Source organism: Fundulus heteroclitus, unplaced genomic scaffold, assembly GCF_011125445.2.
Source record: "Fundulus heteroclitus isolate FHET01 unplaced genomic scaffold, MU-UCD_Fhet_4.1 scaffold_38, whole genome shotgun sequence".
NCBI classification, from domain to species: Eukaryota; Metazoa; Chordata; class Actinopteri; order Cyprinodontiformes; family Fundulidae; genus Fundulus; species Fundulus heteroclitus.
Window position 1 is genome coordinate 1,793,986 of NW_023396792.1, and position 23,106 is coordinate 1,817,091.

Sequence of the window (23,106 nt, forward strand, 5' to 3'; positions counted from 1 at the left end):
TAAAATTACCCTAGTTAGTAATAAGTTATAATGTTGATCCTTTGTAGATGATACGAGACCAGATTACCTCGTACGTGAAACCAGGTCTGTTGCATGCGAAGACGTGTCTAGTTATTTCATTTCTTCTTTTGAATCAGGTAAACAATAAGCTGCACACCTTGTAAAAAAAAAAAAAAGAAGCTATTTTATTGTCGGTACATGTCGATGCGTTGTCAAAACATTTCAAACACCGACAAGTCGTAGTAAAAATAAGCTTGTCACACAGCATTTCATTGTTTTATGCAACATACAATAACAACTACATTGCCTCTTATCAATTTGAAACTCAGGTTTTACAGAATGAAACAGAATATGCCTTGAAAAAAGTTTTTTTTTTTTTTTTTTTTACGTTCCCCTTAACATGTGCGACTAAAGTGAGACTGCTGTATATGACAGGCTATATGGTATGTATATAAAAACATTTTTATAAAATTCTAAAATAGCAACAGGGAAAAAAGGAACCAGTCAGAAGTTAGCAGGTTCACAACAGAGCATTAAAAGGTGTGGTAGAGCAGGTAATGAATTAACTATAGCACCACTGCATGGAAAAGAAAGTCAGCAATTTTGGAACTATGGAGCCATGACAGCTAAAAACAAAGTGCCTGAGGGGGAGTCTTTCACCACTTTGCTTTTTCGCAATAGATTTGACACGGAAAATGTTTTAGCTCAAATAACAAGCTATTATGGAATCATGGGCAGGGGTCACAATGGGTAAGATTACTGCATAATTCATGAGTTCAAGATGAAATGGCAAAGAGGGTCAGAAAACAACATTTTTTTTTTAGTCGGAGGGCCTTTTCTTTCACGACTTTGTTATTTCCACACGGCATACAATGTTATCACCAACCATCTGCAGGGTGTACAGGGTGCTGCTGTGCTCATTCTCCATGAAGTGGACTAGAAGGCGCTCTAATCTGATGTTATCATTATAAGACAGCTCACAGGGGCAGCCCGTTATGGCCCCCCTAACCCCGTGGTGCTCTCATGGCAAAGGAGTCATTCTGGCACCATGGAGGTAGGTCATCACATCCTGCACTGGCTGTGCTCAATGATCTAGTGTTGCATGGTGGCCAAGCACAGTTATGGAGGCACCAAGTCATTTAAAAAAAAAAAAAGAGTAGTGGTAGTTGGACTTTTTGAGTGTATTTGCACTGACATGGCAGCACTTTGTCTCTAGTGCACCTGCAAAATGGTCTAAAAATAATGTCTCATTCCCTTTCTGTCTCATGTTATAATTTGTTCATTTTTTTCTTTTATTTCTTTTAATTATGGTTGCAGGTGTGGTTTCTGATACAGCCGATATGGTTCTTCACCCAGGGTGCCACTCAGTTGGAAGGTAGCCCAAGGGCTCAAAAACAAACAAACGAATAAAAAAATCTCCATTGCATCCCAAACAAGTTTTCTATGGCTTTGGAACATGTCAGTCAAAGAGGGGCATTGCTCTCTTTTTCTCAGTGCAAGTATTGTAAGACATTATGTCTTACAATACTTTTCTGAAATAGTGCTAAATTAGACGGCCATTTAATTTTTTTTTATTCTGGAATGAATTTCACCATCAAAAATTAAAAAAGGCATTACTCCAACAAGATTCTTTAAAATACAATTTGCCACTGATTCAATCTGTATTTACAGTGTGAGGTAAAGGAATTTATTTATATTTTCTCTTTTTTAAGCATCGAGCCAAGCTTAGGTTAAGACAGACAGAAAAACTGCAACATACAGAAAGGTGAAACCAGAGTCGTTCGCAGATTCTTCAACCTATCTTCTGGGTTTTTGTAAGATCTTAAACATAGTTCCTCTTCCCCAAAAAAGTAAAATAACAGAAAAAAATACTCTGCAGAGGTAAAAGGAGGGGCATTCCCAGCATGACATTTATGCTAAAACTGCAGCTGTATAACTTACCTTCCTTTACAGCCTACAAATAGACAGTCATACAAAATTTGATCGTCTGATCATGAGGAACTAGTTGTTTAACTTTAAACTTTAATGTAGAATTATATATATATATATATATATATATATATATATATATATATATATATATATATATATGTCATGTGTTATGTTTTTAGTCCTGTAGCCTGCACCTCATGTCATTATTTGACCCTAAGAAAGGCCTCAGCCTCGTCTGTCAACCCTCAGCAGATCTATGACTTATATTTTATGACGGCACTTGAACCTAGAAATATAGCAATGGCGTCACCTGAGCTACTTCATGCCCCACTGTGGCATTTATAACCCAGATTCTGGGCATGGAAACATTGGTGTACATTTTAGAGAAAAAATAAAAAATAAAAATAAAGAGTTTTTTAATGCAATTTATTTTCAGCAGTGAGTGACGCCAAGCTGGAGTCTGGTTCCTCCACACAGACGGTGCGTGCCCAAAAACCCAGACCATATAACGCCAGACCCCCCCGGCAGTCGAAAGGTGGCATATGACCCTTCCCTGGTTTCACATGACATCTCGAGATACCCAGCCATTTATTATCCTCAAATCCTACATCACAGTCAGCAGAGAGCAAATGAGACAGAGAGAAAGAGCAACAGTAAAAAGGGGTGGTGTGGAAATAACCAAAGAACCCCCCCCCCCCCACCCACCCCCCCAACTACATCTAACCTTGCACCATTTGAAACCCCTCCTGCAATGTGATTTTATTTGGCACTAAATGGGGATTGAATTTCCATGGTGTGTATCACATTGTGCAGTGCTGTACAAGATTGCAGAGTGAGGCAGGCGGACGGGGGCAAAGTGAAAGAGAAGGTACATACATTTACCTTGTCTGTGGCTTAATGGCTCCATATGTTTGTGAGGAGAAGTGACAGGCAGAAGTGGGGTTTGAGCGAAGGCCAACAACCCCCTTCGCCACTCCCACTGTGCAACCCCACCTCCTCTCCCCCCTCAGACACATGCCTCAAACCAACCTCTCCTGCATGATTGCTGTGCAGTGTCAATAGACGGGCTCTGTCCACTTCAACACGCCAGATCGAGTGTGTAAAAGTCTCGGTATTATGAACGATATCGCTTCTGCGGAGGCTGCTTTTTAAATAGCTGTCTGACAAATGTTCTCATGGCAGGCCAATGGTAATAAAAGGAAGCCCGGTTTTCCTTGTTACTCGACTACAGTGACAAGTGAGATAAGAACGCGTTTGAGTGTTTCTCTTCATCCTTGTTGTTGGGACTCCGCGCACTTGTTCCAACCAGTTTGCAAACAAGCGCTTTCGCTGTGCTGCCAAGGCTGTCAGTCAGAAACAAACAATGTGTTGAACAATAGCCAGACAAGTCTACAGCTGTGAGAACTGCCTGAGAGAACATGCCTTGCGTTTTTTTTACAAATTGACTTACTGAAGTCAAGGGAGCATATGTTACAGTGCCTGCAGAAGTGTTCACATTTGAACCTTTCCACATTTTGTCACGTCACAACAACCTCAAACTTCAATGCATTTTATTAGGAAAGTAAAGGGACACGTGTTCCTTACATGGAACTCTAACTGTGGCATGCTTTCATATATAGGCTAGCAACCTTTACTCTGTTACCCCTAAATCAAATCCTGTGCAAATGCTTGCCCTTCTGAAATCACCTGATCAGTAAGCAAACTCCCCCCGTGTGTAATTTAATCTCAGTAAAAGTTTAGCAGCTCTGTGAGGCCATCAGAGGTTTGTTAAAGAACAATGCTGAACATACGTCACCGTGAAGACCAGAAAGTGTGCAAGACAGGTCAGAAAGAAGGTTATTGAACTGACTGCTTTTAACATTTTAAAAAGACACTCTAGGGTCCATCATCTAAAAAATGTTCCCGGCAGCTGCGACCGTACCAAGTCATGTCCACACACCAAAACTGAAAGGCTTTACAAGGAGAGCATTCTTTACAGAAGTGGCCTTAAAGCCTATTGTAACTCTTGAAGAGCTGCAGAGATCCGCTGCTCAGGTGGATGACTCTTCCAACTGCACAACCTTTACTCCTACAAGTCACACATCTGGCCTTTATGGAGGAATGGAAAGTTCTTCTAGGACAAAGAAAGGTGGACAGATTCAAAACTTTATGTTTGCTTACGTATCGTTTAACAGCAATAAGGTACTTTACGTCCAAACTCCGTTCATGTTATAAAGTGCAAGGAGGAATGGCTGTTGATGAGAGGGGATTTTCCCAACAGCTGCACATGCTGCTTTCAAGTACAGCTGGTACTTTAGATTGTCAAAATATCAAAACAACTCCAGAGTGAATTAAACATATTTTACTCTCAAATATAGGGAGAGTCTTATTCTAAATTTTCTCAACCTCAACATTGACCATGGGCCTAGTCACGTATTTTGACCATAAAAGGAAATCACAAAAAAAATAAAACAATATACGCCAAGTGTTCGTCCCGATAGTATTTACTTAGTCCTTTTTGAGCCTGAAAAGAACTTTGCACTGGGCGCGATCAGCAGTAGTACCGCGGAGCTATCAGACAGCAAGATGGAGACAATTGGCACTGCTACTGTAAAAGTCAGTAGACCGCCTTGCAATGCCCTAAGAAAAGTGACAGCTCGCCGTGGTCAAGAACCAACCCGATCTACAGGATTAGGGTTCCTTTTCCTTTACGCACCTCTGCTAGACTCCCTCGGCTCCAGCGCTTCTCATTGTTTACTCATTGTGCGCACGCACAATATCGTACTTCCAGTCAACTGGTCTTGTTAAAGTAAGTATACACAAAATTGCTTTGTTCACAAACCAATAGAGCCAAAACAAAGTGTATGCAAACGCTTGCATTCAGATGTTTATTTGTAATCAAAAACAATCCTTCCTAGTTACAATTACAACTACTTTGTTTTTGAGACTATGGCAAAAAAACAAAAACAACAACTTAAAATGTCACAAAATGTGGAAAAAGGTTATGAGTGTTTAAATACTTTTGCATGACACCGTGTCTGGAATCATAATACAAGCTCACCCAGATCAACAAACCTTAAAAACAGACTGCTAACTTGTTTGACTGTGTGTTTTCCACGTTGAAAAGTGTGCAGGTGGAGTAAGCAAAGGGAACGATGTGTAACGTTCCTTAATAATCCTCCTCGAGTCAAGCCCACCTTATCCTTTTGTTAATGCAGATGTTTGGGCTTGAAGCCAAGGGCGCGTTGCAATGCAGCATTACTGTGGCAAGAGCAGCAAAAGTGTCCACAATTCCTGTTGGCACTTGCCTGGATGCTGTTGGCCCGGCTCATTGTCTGAACCTGCATGCATTGTTGTCTCTCCCTCTCTCTCTGACAGGTGATAACTACCCAGTACAGTTCATTCCATCCACAATGGCAGCTGCAGCGGCGTCAGGACTCAGCCCCCTCCAGCTCCAGGTATGTACAGTCCTATGACAAAGAATGCTTGGGACGCCCGCCAGGCTCAGGGCAGAAAGGATGGCTAAGCAGCTGTGAGCAAGTAATGAGCTGCACACTAAATAATCCCGGAGACCCCCCTGGCTCACACCCGCTTATCACCTTACATATGTAATTTATCCCCATTTTAAAGAAGATTTATCCCCACTTGTTCTGCCAGACAGAGGAGTTAGAAAGATAATAGTTATTAGAGAGAATGAGAATCACTTAGGTTACTTTAATCCTCTGCCAGTGAATTTATCACAGGACAATTGGCTGTGAAAAATAGGCCTCTTATTGCTTTTGTCTAACAAAGTCAGTGCAATTTTTTGATTTAGCTGTGCGAAGAGAACAATTAAGAGGGAAGCAGGGATGAAAATCAATTTGAATAGGAGTGTGTGAGAGAAATAAGTTATTGTAAATTATCCTAAGAGAGGCCGAGCAGAGGTTTGAGGCTCGGAAAAATGTTGAGATCTGCCCCAAACCCCTACGGGCTTCCCCAGGAATCTTCTCACGCAACATTTAAAAGAGCTGAACCCAGGTCAGAGCTTCACCCCAGGCCATAATGCTTAATGTATATGATAATCTACTTTCTATCGTTTACAGTTAGAATTATTACTAAATAAGCACAGCAGCGATAACTTCTTTCAGCCTGCTTGTCTTTTTTGTGTGTGCGCGTTTTTTTTGGCTTTATATTGATTTGTTGTTCTGGTTTAACATTTATGATCTCATGATAGCACATCAAACAAAAACAACGCACCCAACAAAAGCCTTTGTTCCTGTTTTGGGTCCTTTTATCTTGATTTCTGCTCAGTTTGCAAAGCTGCGTTCTCTGTACCAATGATCATCCTGTAGGATATAGCTTTCCCAAACGTACCCTGCTACCTCCACTCCACGGTTGTTTTGTGTTGACTTGTTGTCAGTTTTTTTCTCCCTAGTCGCATCTACTTGGTTGTTTTTTTTTTTTTTTAAAGACTCCCTAAATGCTTCATGAATCCACTTTGAGACACCAAATCTATTCTTAGTTTCTGGATTGGTAATGATTGTCTTCCGGAGATTATGTTTTTTTTTTTATCTTATATTTGCATAAATATATAAGAGACGAAATTGGGATCTGATTGACAAACTATGTATTTCCGTGGTTTCCTGGGGTGCCCTAATTGTTGGGTTATGTCGAAGATGTGAGTAATTGTAGATCTTATTTGCGTGTAAATCTAGACTTCAGCAATGCTCTCTGGAAAACAAAAGAAGGAAGTGAGGAATTAAAGAGCATCTCTGCTAAGATGTGGTCAAGTGGCCACTGAGGCTGAGTTGACACGGGGTCTTTCACTGCTGTAACCTGTGACACTCAGCGGCAACGAGAAGCAATAAAGACAGAATAGGAAAGCCTAACAATAAAAGGCGAAAATTCTACATGCCGTTTGTCCTTCGGAGGCACCATCAACGCTAACGAGCCTTGGCAAGTCCTAACAATGCATGCCGCCTGCTCCAAAGCGCCGTGTGTCATTATGCGGCCACAAGGAGAGCTGTCAGAAGCACGGAAGGTGTTCAATGAGTCTGCTCGTGTAAAAAAGTACAAAATAAAGGCTGCTTCGGAGAGAGCGTTTCTAGAGCGAATGAGTTAGAGTCGCATGGAGAAGTTTACAGGAAGGGAGTGTCAGCTTAGATAGACAAATACGAGGCTATTTATAGGGGCGTGTGAGGTCAGATGAGACAGACATATATCTGAGGTCGGGCTGAGAAGGGCAGACGGGTCTAGAGAGTCATTAATTCTGATTATGTGTTTAACCCTGGGAATGGGCAAAAACAGTGCCTCCAAGACCATGACTTGGCTGACCTTTACAGAACACAGTAAACAAAAAAAGAGGTGCATTTTTCATTAATTGAACTCTGTCAGCCCGTCGCATATTCTGCCCCGCTGTCTGCTATTTACTCTGCGCAGAGATTCCCCCTCAAAACAGTAAGGCAAGTCAAACATGCCCTTTAATACATAGCTGGGATCAACAAACCACATGACTGCCACCACTTCCTCTACAAAGCACCAGGGGGGCCCCGCCATGATTAAAAACACCATATCAATCCAGACATGAAATTAAGTGAGAGTTGTTTCCTCCCTGCTAGACCTGTAATAGCAACATCTCTTCTCCCTTTTTTTTTTAGAAACAAACTTTGTTAAAAGTTTGTTTAAAATGGGAATGGGAGGAGGGAAAAAAAACTTTGCTCTATTTTAAATACAAACAAACTTAAGGTAAAAAAATGAAAGCTGAAGGTAATGAAAGCCATTTCAGAAAATAAAGGAGCTGTTTGAATTCTTTTATGATGTCCCGTGCTCTAAAATGTTTTGTTATCACTTGAACATTTTGGCTAACGGCACAAAACTTTGAGATTAGAGGTACTGATTTGACTCTCTATATTAAGGTCGTTCCATTTAATACATTAGGGGCTTTTTTTCATTGCCCACTGGAGCGAATCAAAACTTCATTTTCGAGTCCAAAGCCATTGTTTCCCCTCCCTGTATTCGTACACACTAACAGATACAATATCCCATTCACATATGGCTGAATAAGCAGCTCCCACTAATTAAAATATCTCCTCCTGTCAGCTGCCAAGCAAGGTATAATTTCCACCAATTTACTCAGTTTAGATTGTGCAACATATGAATTTTTAAAAATTGTCTTATTGGTAGAATTAATTCTCACAATGTTACGGAGGTAATGCGATCAGCCATCTGGCCAGACAAGGCTGACTGCTCCGTCAGTCTTAATGTTTGCCGCGCAGCCTCTTCACAATCTCCTCTGTCATAACAGTCTGGGTTTCCTCCCTCGGTTCCCCGGCTCTTTCCTCTCGAAAGAAAAGAGGGAAACAACGACGGGGCAACAAAGGCTTAGAGCTGATGGATGTAAATGAATCTTCCGGGCCGCGTTTGAGTGTTTGGAGGCTGTAATTTGCTTGTCAATACAAGGTGGTAGCATCACTCTGCCGGCTGACAGTCGGCGAGTGGCTGTCACCGGGCGCTGTTGCACCGTGGGGCAATTTCACTCAATGTTTGCCTGACAGATTGGCTGTGGTCCGCAACTCACAGGAGAGGAGGCGGGTAAACTATCCCAGCGCGACGTGCCCCTCTTCATTAGCGCCCACACAGAGCCGGGATGAGCCCGGGACCGGCAGGAAACAATAGCCCCGCGCCGGCCTGTCCTTCACTGATTACGGCTGACACGTCTCACCTAAAAGAGGAAATTGTGCTCGGATTGTGACCCGCCGATCTGTCGGGGGCGGCCAGTATATTCAATCGAGCGAGGAGACGAGAAGGGGCTTTTTTTTCCCTAACTCCACAAAAGAATTTTCCGTCTGGGACAGCGTTTAATTTGCTGTTTGTACGCTACCCGCCGCATCAGTTGCCGGGTAAAAAAAAAAACTATTTACTCGGGGAGAATGTGAACTTAATACATCACCCGTCTTTTTAACAGAACAAATGGACAGTGGGGCAGCCTTCAACGCGGGCCTTCTGTTTTATATCACAGAGAGCAGACATTTGAGTCCAAGCCATTTACAAGTTAAAGTATCATTGGATAAAGCAGAACATCTGGGCTCCCTGTATGTAGTATCACTCTTGGACTAAATAAATAGAGAGAAAGCTTCTGCTTTCACTCAGTCGGGCTCCAATTTTCTCTCTCTCGCTCTCCTAGTTTCTGTATTGCTTTTCCAGTTTCCAATCCACAGCTCAAACTACCTCTAAGTGTTTTAGTTTGTGGATTTCTCTCTTGTCAATTACCATTAGCCTTTTCTTTTCTTTTCTTCTTCTACGTTTCCTCTCCTGAATTGTCCGTGCCCGTGACATCCTCCTGCTTTACAGTACTTGAAATCGAGCTGCTTGAGATAAGACGTGGAGGAACATTTTGCCGTGGCACCTCTCTTACGGGCCTGTGATAAAGCCGAGCCCGTCGTCAGCCCCGTGCTGCCACTGTAAAGATGAAAAGCAGCCCATTCGCCTAACAACAAGCCAGGACCCAAATCTGAAGCGGACAAGATACATCTGAAGGAGTACTCACGGGCTTAGACGACTGCAGCGATAAGAAAAGAGTGTTACACAGCCAGGGGACAAACAGGAAGAAAGTGGGAGAGCAGCAAACCCGCACATTATCTTTTGTTTGGATGTAAATGCCTGTGTGGTACAGATGTGGAGAAATGCTTCTATCATTAACAAGTGAAGCACTTTTGACTTTGAGAGAGAGGAAGAGAGGAGGAGGAGGAGGAGGATGAGGAGGGGGGAAGAAAAGAGAGGCATACTGTAGTGAGCAGCTGTTTCTGTGTTTGTGAGCAAAGGAGTCGGCTCTTTGAAGGTAACCCAGAGCAGAGCAGCAGAGCCAGAGTGAGTGGAAGGCTGGCTAATAGGACGGCAAGGTGAGCAGCTGGATTGAGGCAGTGGTGAACAGAGGGACAGATGGACAGATAGAGTTGATAATGCAGTGAGCAGCAGTGAATGGGAGGGCTGGCTCCAGGGGCCACAGGCCTTGAAGTACCCACATTCATAAAAAGTGGTTCTATGTGTGTGTGTTTGTGTGTATGCTGAGGAGAAACTCACAGAAAAGTGTTTGTATATGTATATAGTTGTAGGATAGAGAGACGGAGGAAGGCCACGAGGAGAGAGGAGGGTCAGAGTGGAGCAGGTTGGGCGCCAGCAGATGAAACAGATGTTGAGCCATACTGGAAAGCATCGGCACAGTGCACCAGGACGCCTTTCTCCATTCCCGACATCTGGGCCTAGCCTGGGTCAGCCTGCGTGGTCGCCCTGGGCAATGAGCCTGTACAAGCCTTGTGGCTAACGGGGCTGGCGCTGCGCTGCCTTTTAAATGGTTTGGTGCACTGAAGCACAGTTAATGCCCTCATATCCAGTCTAGTGCTCAGTGCCCGGGCTAAACAGAGGTGATTGAGACACTTACACGCAGAAAGTCACACACAGACGTTAGAGTCTCTTTAAGATTGTGCTGCTAATAAATTGAGCCTAATCTACTTTAAGGAAATTATGTTTTCCACATTTTTTTTTTTTTGCATGTACAATGAAAGGCGCAACTTCGTTTTCTGCGCATCGCGCCATGCGGTGATTCCGCCCCGATAAAAACTGCATTTGTTTATATCAGAGAAGCAGCATAAAGAGATTTGCATTTTGTTGTAAACCAAACCTTTGTTATTTCTACACAAAAAAATATCTGCCAAAGGTAGCCACATATCATGCATCTCATATGTTGAACATCATCAGCTGAGTGCACGATCTGAGTCTAATGTCGCAGGCAGATACCTGAACCCCCCTGTTTAACCTCTGCTGCCTCCAGAGGGCTTGTTTTTAATTACCCGGGGCTAACAGGCTGACCTTGGGTGTGTTTGCACACACCTTAAATCTATGCTCACTGAGAGCTCTCATATTCTGCAGGAAAACGGCAATGATGGGGTCAAAACTAAGTCCGTAGATGTTGTGTTTGTTTTTACGATTTCTAAAGTACTAAATTGCCCCTTTTCCTACAATTTTTACCAGTAACAAGATGCCGGCACACTTTTATTGACGTTGACGCTGACGTTCTTTGATATAAACATTTCCAGAGTAATATTTTTAGGGACCCTGCCCTGCTAAAAGACAAACCTCTGCCTAAATCTCATGTCTCACGCCGTCTGTTCAAACATTTCCATCTAATATTGGCCTGATTTTAGGTCCCTCCATCTTCCCATAAAATCTGCGTCGCTTCCCTGTCAACCTTCCCCACAGTACAAAGCTGACACAGGTCTGTGGTTGTAACGCGATACAAATGTAGGTGATATTAATAGTTTTGTAAGGCACTGTAAAAGGTAGATTTAATTAGACATTAGAAAGGAACAATAATGGACCAAAACAGCAGAGCTAACCTTTTGGACTTTAATGTAGAAGCACATTGGGAGATGGGAGAGTATAAATAAAGTCAGGACTGTCTATTAACTTGTGGAATAGGGAGACTTTTGAATTTAACTACGATGTGTTTTTTAGCTTAAGCAGTTTTATTTTCCTTTCTTAGTTTGTATTTATTGTTCTTTGGCTTTCCGAGCTTTCCTAATCACAAGGGGAGCCCCTGCCTCTCGCACTGTGTTACCGACCTGCTAATCAATGTCAGCATCCTGACTGTGTGCATTCGAGGCAAAGTCTAATTAAGCTCTCTTTCCGGCACAATAAAGTTCTTCCCACTCAAGGCCAGGTTATGCCCAACATAAGGCCTGTTGGCAAACATCTGTCCAGCAGACATCTGCTAAGACCTCCATGCTGCCTGGAGTGACATTCACTGAACGGAAACCCTAAGTTTCTTTTCTATTAAAAAAAAAATGTCTCCACTTCTTAGCTCCCCTTAAAGCACAAAATGACTCTATCACCAAGTCTCTCCTGGATGGGAAGAAAGTGGAGTTAGGTCGACTTCTGTGTCTCCCGTCGGGGACAAAAGGCTGTTTGTAAGAGAGGTGGAGGCAGCACTATCATTGTGGGAACATAATCAGTCTGTCATTTCCGCTGCCCATGTGCTGTTGTTATCCCTAGTTCCCCTGGAAGAATGGAGCTTTTGTGCATGAGTTGGGGCGATAAAGTTTCTTAGCAGAGCCCATATGGGCTCGTACCATGAGATATTTACATTGACTTCATGCTTTATGTTGCTTTCCTCTCCGTTTAAACCACCAAAAGGTGAGGACAGTGGGGGCCAGGTGTTTGCTTTCTTACACCGTTTGCGCAACCGCGGTCGACATGTGGCCGTTCGAACCAGAAAATGAGATAAGGTTTGTTAACCAGCCAGTTGGAGCAGCATTAGATTATCTGTGACAGCGCAAACTGACTGAACAAGCTGAACGTTTTACCTTGATTGGTAAGCCAGTGGGGCAGTTAATGAACGCCGCCTGTTCCAAGGGAGATCTAAGGCTGGAGGTGAAGGAGCACATTTTTTTGAGACAATAGCTCTTTGTGTCAGACGTCTGCAGTTTGCCTCCAAGAGACAAACCTCCATCTCAAGTCTTACCTCAAGTACGGGCATCAGGTGATGGAAAGTCTAAGCCCTGACAATTTGCAGTGTTCTTTGGTGTTTTGTGTGTTTTTTTAATGTTAATAATAAATATAAACACATGTTTACTAGACACTACAGGGTGCCGATTCCAGAGTCATACAATTATCCGAGCGCTGTCTACGTAAGTTGAGCTTTCAGGGTCAAACTTTATTCCTAACCGATGTAAATGTTAGTAATATCATTTTGGTTATATCAGTGCTATTTGTGCAGGTTCCAAATACTTTTGTCTGTTTACGATGTTCTGCGATGGCAACAGCTGAAGGTGTTTGTGAGATGTGGGGGGGGGGGGGTCTTTGTCCCTGATGGCCAGGCAGAGACAAATCACAAGCCAGATACTTCAATAGCAAGCTGCGTAGATCTCTGTGCTAACACACTTGCATCCAGGCAGCAAACTTTTCTCTGTGATGAGCGGAAAATAGGGGCTCCAAGTGTTTTTGAGCGAAAGCCATCTCTGTATGGTTTTAAGACTGCTGTCTCTCTCTGGGTTCAGCCTTTGAAATACAGTTAAGACCTTTGAAGGGGGTTCACTGCCAGCCTCATGGAAAGAGAGGAAAGACGTAGAAGAAAGAGAAGTGGGGTGGGGAGGGATGAAGGCAGACACAGAGGCAGAGAAGGAGAGGAAAAGACAGAATAGAAAACTTTGAATGTACGCTGGATTCGGATGTTGACGCCTTGCTGGTTTCTTCACCTCCCTTCCAACAGCAACTGTACGCTGCCCAGCTTGCCAGCATGCAGGTGTCTCCCGGAGCCAAGATGCCTCCGCTGCCGCAGCCCCTCAACGCCAGCGGGCCCATCTCTCCCTCATCTCTAAAGAATGACAAGAGTTCTTCAAGCCCCATCGCTCAAGTAAAGGTACAGAACCTCGGTTTCTTTTACCGACCCGCCAAACAGTCCAAACCTCAAGAGGTGCTCAACCTAGCCTGACCCAGATGTTGTTGTCTTAATGAACTAGCAGCTACAATAGTCGGTCCTTGAGCATTAAGACCAACCGGTGGTGAGCCCAGCCTTGTTGGGGCCATCAATCTGAGGAGCTTTAACAAGGCCCCCGCTCTCCTAACCAGAACTTTGTGGATGCGGTTGCTATAGCAGTGGCAACTCCAAGTCAGTAATTATTGGAACACATGTTTTCTTTATATTTTTCCACAAAGTCAGGTTCCCTTTTTCAACTTAAATGGAATAAACCCATTTATACCAGCGGCTAACAGCTGTAGACAAAAGAGAAGCAAAAGGAGAGTTTCCAAATCTTTATTATTAACATTTTTTTATCCCCGTGAACAAAGCACAGGGCAGGATGCGTGTTCTGCTGCTGTATGGCATGACTCCACTCAGCCTTCATGCAAAGAAAAGGACACATTCATCATTCCCGCTCACTAAGAGCATAATCAGAAACATATGCCCATTTGAAGTAGTTTAGCTTAATAATATCACAATGGAGAAACACCATAAATCATGGTGAGAAACCACTTGAGCCTTTCTTCGCTCATTTGCACTCAAAGACACACACATGGACACACACCCATTCAGGTCCCCCCCCCCCCCCCCCCCCCTCCTGGGATTGCTAACTTTATCCAGCTGTAATTTGTTTCATTCTCACTCCATCAAACTGGATTCATGTTTTTCCTCTGTCCAGTTTTAACACGACTAAAAATGAACAATGTGATTTGAGGTTCAAGGGTTTAGGGTTATGTTTATATTAAGGATTTTAAAATGCACTAAATAGTTGGTGTACATGTTTTTGGCAGCCTTCCTCCTCTCTCCACACTCCAGTGGCTGTTTGTATGTTTTCAGCTCCGCTTCTTTACAAACTGTTGCTGGCACAGGAATAACACGGCCTGAGGACACTCTGTGCTTCAGCCATATGTTTTAACGTGAAGACACTTGAGCTCTTAAAAAAACAGAATTTTGACAGCTAAGCCTTCATTGATTTCATACTGGGCTGTGTATTATGAAGGATTTATACGCCGCGATCCACCGGTATGTTACCATTCTGGACTGGAAACTCAGGAATTGTTTCTATTTAATAAAATTCAACATTTAGTGTAGAATTTTTACACTTGTAGGTGTTTCAGGGCATATGAAAAGGAACACAGTTCTGCCCCTTTTGAAGGCCATGTTTTCTTGTCTTTCACAATAGGAAGGGTGGCTAAAATAAATGTTATGTCATATTTATACACTTTAGAAAAAGCAAGTAAAGGGGTACTAATACAAACTTCCTCAACACTCAGGAACTAATATGCATTAATAAACATCCCTCATTTACATTTATGTAATGGAAATTATAATGCGTAGTAATATGTGTGTTACTACGATTTTTCAGAGTGAAAGCATTTTATAGCCAGGAGTGCCTTTTATCTTTCTAAATGAGTCAAACTATAATTTCACATATAATCACATTTTTAGAATTATGCTGTATAGGTTGGCTCGCCTTTTTTTGACATGGAAAGCAATGCTGTTGATATTTCATCTGTAACAGGTCTAACGACCAGCCAAGCAGCACAAAACAAATCCATCCTCCTTTAACTTCGACTAAAAGCCGGACTGCATTTTATATATATATTTATTTTTTTAGGAATGGGCATATCAAAGCTTACGATAAAACCCCAGCACACACAAATGAGGAATGAAATTAGAAAACAAGTTAATGAAGTAGATAATGTAAGTCGACATCTGATGAATGGAACAGCTGTCTTTGATCATTGGCACCGCTGTTATCTGGTCATTATTTATTCTTCGAACCAGAGTGCAGACACAGAGAGCGGGGAGGAGGAGAGATAGAACAGATGAAGATGTACAGAGAGACAGAATCTGCTTTAATTAGTGTGAACAAAGGCGCCGGACGACTGTGAGGAAGATCGCAGAGGAGAGAGCAGAGGAGAAGAGAGGAGAGGGACGTGGGGGGAGAAACACAAAAAAAAGAAGGAAGAATCAGGAAGGAGTAGTTGGTCAGGATGGAGATTCTGTAATTAACCAGAAACAGAGGAGAACCGTGCAGTCTGGGAATCCAGAGCTCCTCCACGAACGGGGAGGGGGAGCCCATTCACATCTGTCTTCTTTCACGCTCCTATCTCTGCTGCCGTAGGAGGAGGGAACGCAACCCCTCAACCTGTCTGCTCGGCCAAAGACGACAGAAATGGTCAAATCTCCCGCATCCCCAAAATCCAACCTGTTCCCAGGCAGTAAAAGCAGCCCTAACAGCCTGGTTGGCAGAGGCAGCATCCCCAGCCCACTTGGAGGAGGCCTTGGCCGGGGTTTGTCACTCAAAATCTTTCCAAACTCGCTCCCATTCTGTTGTTCAACCGTCGGTTTATGTGTTGCGGCGTACTAATCCTGTTGTCTCTGTGCGTAGACATTCTGTCCACCCTAAACTCCACCGCGTTGTTTGGGGACCAGGACACGGTGATGAAGGCGATCCAGGAAGCTCGGAAGATGAGGGAGCAGATCCAGCGGGAGCAGCTGCAACATCACCAGCAGGGCCTAGATGCAAAGCTGTCCGCCCTCAGTTCAGTGGGCCTTAACCACTGTAGAGTTGACAAGGTTAGATCCAGCATCACTTAATCCATTTTATCCTTGATACAGGCCTGATCCACGCTGCTTTTCCTTATAAAGAAAGAAATAAGTGGCTGTTTTTTTTGGCCAAAAAGAAGTGGTGGAAAGAAACTATTCAAGAAACTGGAACATTTTTAGACAGCAGTAATTCTTAAGGCTAATAATTTCCTTTAATCAACATCCAGGGTGGTCGTATTGATACGAGCTGGCGGAGACCAGTTGCACATGTGTATTTACTCAAATTAGCATGAATGTGTTACTGTGTGCATGCTCAGAGGCTTCGCCGTTGTTGATGTTGGTGTGAGGGCCATGACAGGCCATGGCAGTGCCCGGTGTGGGTTAAGAAAACTCTGAAGTCTTTGCCCAATTAAAGCCGACTTGCAGCCCTCTCTGTCCCCTGACACGGGATGGGGCTGCTTTGTACCAGGAGCACACACTCCCAGGGATTCCCTTTAAAAATATCTTCAATCGATGAGTCAATCAAGGAAAGAAAAAAGCTGTCCTCTTCTCTTCAGCTTGATGCCATGTTGCCAGTTGGCTGTGAGGAGCAGGCAGAAACTGGGAGCGATGCTCATTAATATTTCAGCACCTGACACTTTCAACCAACACCCTCAACTAGGTCAATGTATATGTAAAAAAGTCTATGAATATCTATTTTGATTTCCTCCTAATTTGGTGTTTGGAAGAGATTACTGCCTTTGCAGGTGGCAATCAGCTATGCTCTTACTGAAGTGAAGCAGATGTACTGAGGCAGCCCAGAGAGAGGACAAGGAGGAAGCCTCTCTCTCTCTCTCTCTCTCTCTCTCTCTCTCTCTCTCTCTCTCTGTCTCTCTGGCACTCAGGCCCTGTCCACCTGAACAAAAAGGAGTAAACAATAAGAAATCAATCCATCAGCTGACTTTTGCAACAGGACAAAAAAAAAAGCTTTGATAAATAGGAATACATTTTAATAACCAGTTGAACTTTTGCAAAAATCCCATTCCTGTCCTTTTATACTTTGTTTGGTTAACACATGATGCAGAAAGCTTTTTTTTTTTGGATTATCTCAAAAGTCCTCTTTTGTCATAGCCAGCCCCAGGAGTTGGTACAGCTGCCTTCCTTTCTCACAATTAAGGTGTGCCTGTGGTCAACAAAGCAGTCAAATCTGCCGTGACATGAAAGCATTAACCAAACAATGCATTTTTTCACAAGTAACACGCTGACGGCTTCATTGTCCTTAGTAAGTAGAGCTTAACAACCTTTTTTTTTTTTTTTGTAAAAAAGGAAAACTTTCCGTTTATGCTTCTAGAAGACTTCTCAGGTGTTTTATCTAAATAATGAGCTCAACCAGTGTTAAAGGCCAATTTGAAGTATCTGTCTTAGATGAGAAGAATTCCTCTCTTTTGCTTTTCTAAAGAAACTTTGCGCTTGAATGAATCATTGCTCATCACCTGTAATATAACGTGTTTTTCTTTCTTTTGCCACTTAAGCAGATAGTGTGTGAATATGCGTTTGCAGAACATTAAGAAGACATCATAAGAGCAAAATAAGAATAAAAACTACAGATAATTAGCAAATCTGAAGCCTGTAGGTGCTTCAAATATTAGTTTGCAATGACCTAGTTAAGGCCTCAACTTTTAGAGCCAACAAATGTGAACCAATAGAGGCAAAGCTCACTTTATAAGAATAAAAATAAAAAAACTGGGTGGGTCTGTCATGTCACAGTATTTTACCCAGGTGCTACAGTTTAACACGCAGCTGGATAAGTGGCGATGCACTGGGTTTTTAACCATGTACTCAAAGCAGAAGAAGAACAAAAGAAGTTTAAAACTCAACCCACAGTAGAACCATATCCCCGCTTCCAGACTCATTTTGAAAAACAACACCAAAGTGGGCAGTGCCAAGAGACTGAGTGGCAGATAAGTGTGGGGAACGCGGGATGTTCAAAGCAGTAACAAACCCTAAACAGTCTATTTAGCACAAGCTGTTGAAGAATAATTTTTACCATCTAAAAGAGTGATCACAAAAATGTTTGCTTCCATGTGCTCCACCTGACAGACCTTTGTAGGATTTAGCATGAATTTACAGCACACCAACTTCACAATCGCCAAGCAGAAAAACATGCATTATTTAACATAAAATATAAACCAATGCGGTGATTGCATTAGGTACACTTTATTATGTTGGATAGATCCACTTCTGCCTTGAGAACTGCCTTATTCCTTTCTGGAATTGGTACAACAAGGTATTGAAAACATCTCTGACATTTTGGCCCAGAATAAAAGCGTCGCTCGTTTCGCTGCAGATTTGTCGGCAGCGCATTCATGACGCGATTTCCCCTGTTCCACCACATCCAAAAGGTGGAAATAAATCTGATGAGCGAGGAGGTTATTGGAGTACTGTGAAACCAGTTTGAGATGAATGAAGCTTTTTGACACAGTAAGTTATCATGGTAGTCATTAGAAGATGGGTGAATTGTGGTCTTAAAGTGATGTACTTGGTCAGCACAAATACTCAGGTAGACTCTGGAACAAGGCTCAACTAGCACCACCGTGCCAAAAATGTACAAAGAAATTATTTCCCACACCATCACATCACCAGTGCAAGCCTGAACTGTTGATATAAGGCATGATGGATCTGGAGTTTCATGTTCTTTATGCTAGATTTTGAAATTGAGACTCATTACAACCAACCCGTTGTATTCCACTTTTTTTGGACATGTGCAAATCGTAGCCTTGGTTTACTTCTCTAAGCTGAAAGGTTTGGTCATTTGCTGCAGTAGCTAATCTTTTGGACATTATTTTCCAAATACACATTACTCCACATTCCACTTCAAGTATCTCTCTATCATATCAAACCAGTCTGCCCATTTTTCTCTGACCTCTGACATCGACACAGCCTCTCTTCTGCTGCTTACCGGATGCTTTCTGTTTTTTCAGACTATTCTCTGTAGACGCAAGAGATAGTTGTGCGTAAAAATGTCAATAACAGCCTTGCCAATTTCAGCAAGTGGCTCTTACCACGTCCACATGCCTCATTGTGTTAATGGACACGTTATTAGTTACACTTTTTTAAGTTTTAAAATTTACCAGAAAATTATTTGTTGTGGACCAATACCCTTATACCTAAGCATGCAAAAAAAAAAAAAAACTTTCAGGATAGTGCTAATCATATTAAGGCATTGTTATATATTAGTTTTAATGACACTGTTTCTGCCAGGACAGTCTGATGGAGATAAGCTCTATTAAGTGACGTAAACTAATTGCTCCCATCATCTTCATCCTTTGGCTGCAAATAAAGGACACTAAGTTGTAATTCAGCTGTAAAATGAGCGGGGCGAGAGAGTCTTTTGCTGATACAACAAGCCAACAGAGTAGAAAGGCTCCGATGGTTCAGATAAAAGCTTTCACTTTAGTCAGTTTCAGAATATTAATATTTTAAGGAAGCGCCTCACCTGACATAAATATGGTGTGGTCTTTAATAGCTCCCCTTGCAGTCTCTTGTTTGGAAGTTTATCATAGTGAGAGCTTACATGAAGAAGATTCTGGAAGGTAACATAAATGGGATTAAGGAGAGGTTAAGATCATTCAGTGTGGCTGTTAGAGGGGGATATTAAATATTGATTTATCCCGCTATAATGACCGGGCAGAGGAGTGGGTCTAAGTGCTGCTTACAGATGGATCAATTCATCTTTTCATACAAAGTGTATTTGAACAGTACAATGCATTCCTCCTCGGCCTTTATCTCTCCTTGCCTCCCGTCCTGGCCACTGACCTAGGAGAACATGGGATGGACTGGACTTTGTTCAGCGGTATGTAAGCCTTTAACCTGAGGACATGTAAAATATTCATGCTTTACAAGAGCGGGGTTTACTTGGTTGTCTTTTTTATTTGTCAGTTTTTTTTTTTACTATATCCCATCAGTACAATAAAACCTTTTTACAACCCTTCTGCAATTTGCCTTTTTGAAATATTTATCTAAAGGTATTATTGTCTGCAGAGGGCAATTAGTTTGTTCCATTATTTACCATCCCCTCCTCAACCACTGGAAGCTTTTACCTAGAATGCACCGGCAGATCCCCAGTCACACACAGCCAATGCCAGGCCATTTGTAGCCAAAAGGGATTGTTTCCTTCTATGATGGACAAATTTAAAGCATCTATGTGGGAAAATGTTCATTTAGAGGTTTAGAGCCTCTTGAGGTTTATGCTCTGCAGATTTTAATTACCTGTTATAATTCAGACGTATATTTCAAGAAAGAAATACCTCTAAATGTATCACTGTCTTGAAACAAATCACATAATTTTGAATTACTGTACAATACTATATTGTCAGTGAATAAAAGCATAAGGCCACATTTGAAGCACATCCAAAGGCGTTGGGGCATCCATGATAAAAAAAAAAAAAATTACATTCAACCTTGACAAAACAGTTTTACTTATTATGTCAGGCTTTTATTTTAAGCTATATTTGCTGCTTCACTGATGCTTTTGGAACAAAGCAACGCAAAACCAAAAAAAAAATCAACAACACCGATCACTTTTGTGGCCAGTCTTGCTACTGAACTCTTAATTTTCAGATCAAACTTATGTTTGACTGTTACACCTTAATTTCTCCGGCATTAACATGGATAAAACAAAGTGCATGTGATGTCCAGGAGCTAGTCTGAGGTAAAATATATTCTTCTGCTGACAAGTCCCTAACTGGAATCAAAAGGGAAAAGGTCAGTGTATTAACCTATTGAGCTGCCCTTTCTGCCCTACAACACCACCTTTCCTCAGTATTGATGACTACAATTGTCCATTTTTTGTATCCCAAAGCTCAGCTTGTAAATATTCAAGTGGAGATTACACCTGTGCTTCACCGAATCCACACTCCTAACCTATTGGTCGTAGTTGCTGCTCTGTCCCTCCTGTGTGTGTGTGCACGCATGTGTGTCTGCATATAACCACATGTAAGTGTGTGTATGCATGTGATGCCAGGGCTCTATTCAGGCAAAGCTTTCACAAAGACTTTGAATATAATCTTGTCTGCTTTGCAGCCCCTGGAAGCAATTTTCTGCTCCTTTTCGACTGCTGTCTTGGAAATTGCAAACCAAGGCATTTTGGCTGCAGTGTAAATCCTTGGCATACAAGGGTTTGCCCATCCAAATTAGATTATGCTCAGCTCGCAGGCACTGGCTGCAGCCAGCAAGTGCTATTGTGAAGATTGCTTACATTAATGCTTTGTCCAATTGTTCGCCTTTGCCAAAAGAAGAAAAAAATAATGTAAAAGTGTGTCTGCGCGGATGTGGGACCGTCCCGGGTCAAGCCTTTCGCTCTCCACCAAAGCAGCTGCATCTTTGTGGGTTGATTCGCCAGTATTTTTTCCCACTCTCCTTTTAACAAGATGAATTTCTTGCTCTCTACATCCCGTTCAGAAATGCTTCTGGCACAAGTGCCTTAAAGCTTCCATGATGCCCTTCACCAAAAAAGTGCCCGCATGAAAGAACGAGAGAAGGAATATACATAGAACTATATCCGGTCTAATGTATTGCTGAAGTTGGGCTGTAATCACCCCAGCATCGACTTGGAGTTTTGTCCCTGTGTGAAAGAGTTAGTGCATCAGTCTCTAATATCCTGCTGTTAGCAACCCATAGGGTTTAAAAAGGCTAAACGCTGAAATCCATCTTGCATTTGGTGGGACTGTTCTGGGTCAATGAGGACTGAATTTTTTTTTTATAACACTGTGATTTACAAATAAGACATCCTGGTTTAGAGGTGTTTTCTGCACATTTATATATTCAGTTACCTACATATATAGAATTATCAATACTTCCTCAATAAGGAGCCCATGCTGCCTTGAGCCAAATTATGTGATGCCCTGACTTAACAAATGGGCCCAGAATAGCTCTCCTTCTCCGCTCTGTGATATGTTAGAACAGATGCCAGCCTTTTGTGGCCTGCTACTGTTGATTCTGTTACTGCCTGCATTAGCCTTAGCAAAAGGACAGCTCCGGCTGGAAAGAGAGCGACAGCCTCCATGAAAGGACCTGCGGGTTCACCGCATGCCTGGATGTATTTAGCATTTAAATTGCTCAAAACTCGCAAAACTACTGGAAAGCAGCAGACTTATAAATAACATGGTTACAATAAAGATAGAAACCAGATGAGGTGGCGAGCTGTGAGAAGCTGTTACCATGGCGAGGTGCCGTCTTTGTTTCCATCAGGGCTGGGGCAGATTGTTGAGGGGTTTAGTCTGGACCCTCGGTCTTCACTCAAGGGCTTTAGAGCACGGTGGTGACTGACGCTCGGCGCACAAAGCACTGTATTGTGGCCTGAACCATTGCCTTCGGTGTACCACGTACCAGGTGTGTAATATTACAAGTGCCAGTACTGCACATTATCAAGCATAAGTGGCAATTTAGGGTTTTGCAACTGTCAGAAACTCTAGTTTTGGAAACAAAGGCAATCATAAATGTGACAGAAAAAGAAGACAGTTTAAAAAAGAATCTGTGTGCAGCGGTAACTCCAATCCGATTTTAAGGAGGTCCCTGACTTTTAGCGTTATCAAGGAACAGATGTCAAGGACAACTTTGTAAAGCTGAGTTGTGTTTAAGTAGCCACACCCAGGCCTGGCCCGTAGAATCAAGAAAGCAGAAAGATTTAAAATGGCTGCCCTAAATTAGCCTCGTAAGACCATCCTGATCACGCGAGCTTTCAAGGTTTCACTCGCAGATCAGTCTGGCTACTCTCCGTTAAAGAAAATTTGGAGCCGTTCACCAAACGAACGTCCAATCAGCGTTGGCTTTGAGGCGGGTTGAGGTGTGACGCAACGAGAAGCGCGACAGTTCAGTCTAAAGAACATGGCGGCTTCAGCCGATGAAACTAGCGTTAGCGTGGCTATCGAGCAAGTTTTATCGGAATTACAGAGTATTTCTTTGCTGAGCTAACGAGCCTTTACCTGCAGCAGCAAGAGTAGCTTGGCTTGTGGTTGTGTTTTCGTCGACGCTAGTAACAGAGCGACGACGAAGCATGTTGACGAGTACGTCATATGCTTCGTTGATCTGATTGGTTTATTTGGCCCGTCTATCACCAACATAGGCCAATCAGCTAACCAGTATTTTCGCCCCTTCCCAAAATTACTTCAACG

General features: G+C 42.6%; 1 protein-coding gene across 4 annotated transcripts in view; it reads left to right on the top strand.

The window, feature by feature from the left end:
- Nucleotides 1-23,106, top strand: part of sox6 (SRY-box transcription factor 6) — a 155,143-nt gene that overhangs the window by 112,756 nt on the left and 19,281 nt on the right. For all 4 annotated transcript variants that reach the window (XM_036130774.1, XM_021309570.2, XM_036130775.1 and 1 more), the window contains 4 exons: nucleotides 5,290-5,369; nucleotides 13,154-13,303; nucleotides 15,531-15,699; nucleotides 15,798-15,985. In XM_036130774.1, coding sequence (XP_035986667.1) covers nucleotides 5,290-5,369; nucleotides 13,154-13,303; nucleotides 15,531-15,699; nucleotides 15,798-15,985 — 587 coding nt within the window. The remainder of the gene's footprint in view (nucleotides 1-5,289; nucleotides 5,370-13,153; nucleotides 13,304-15,530; nucleotides 15,700-15,797; nucleotides 15,986-23,106) is intronic.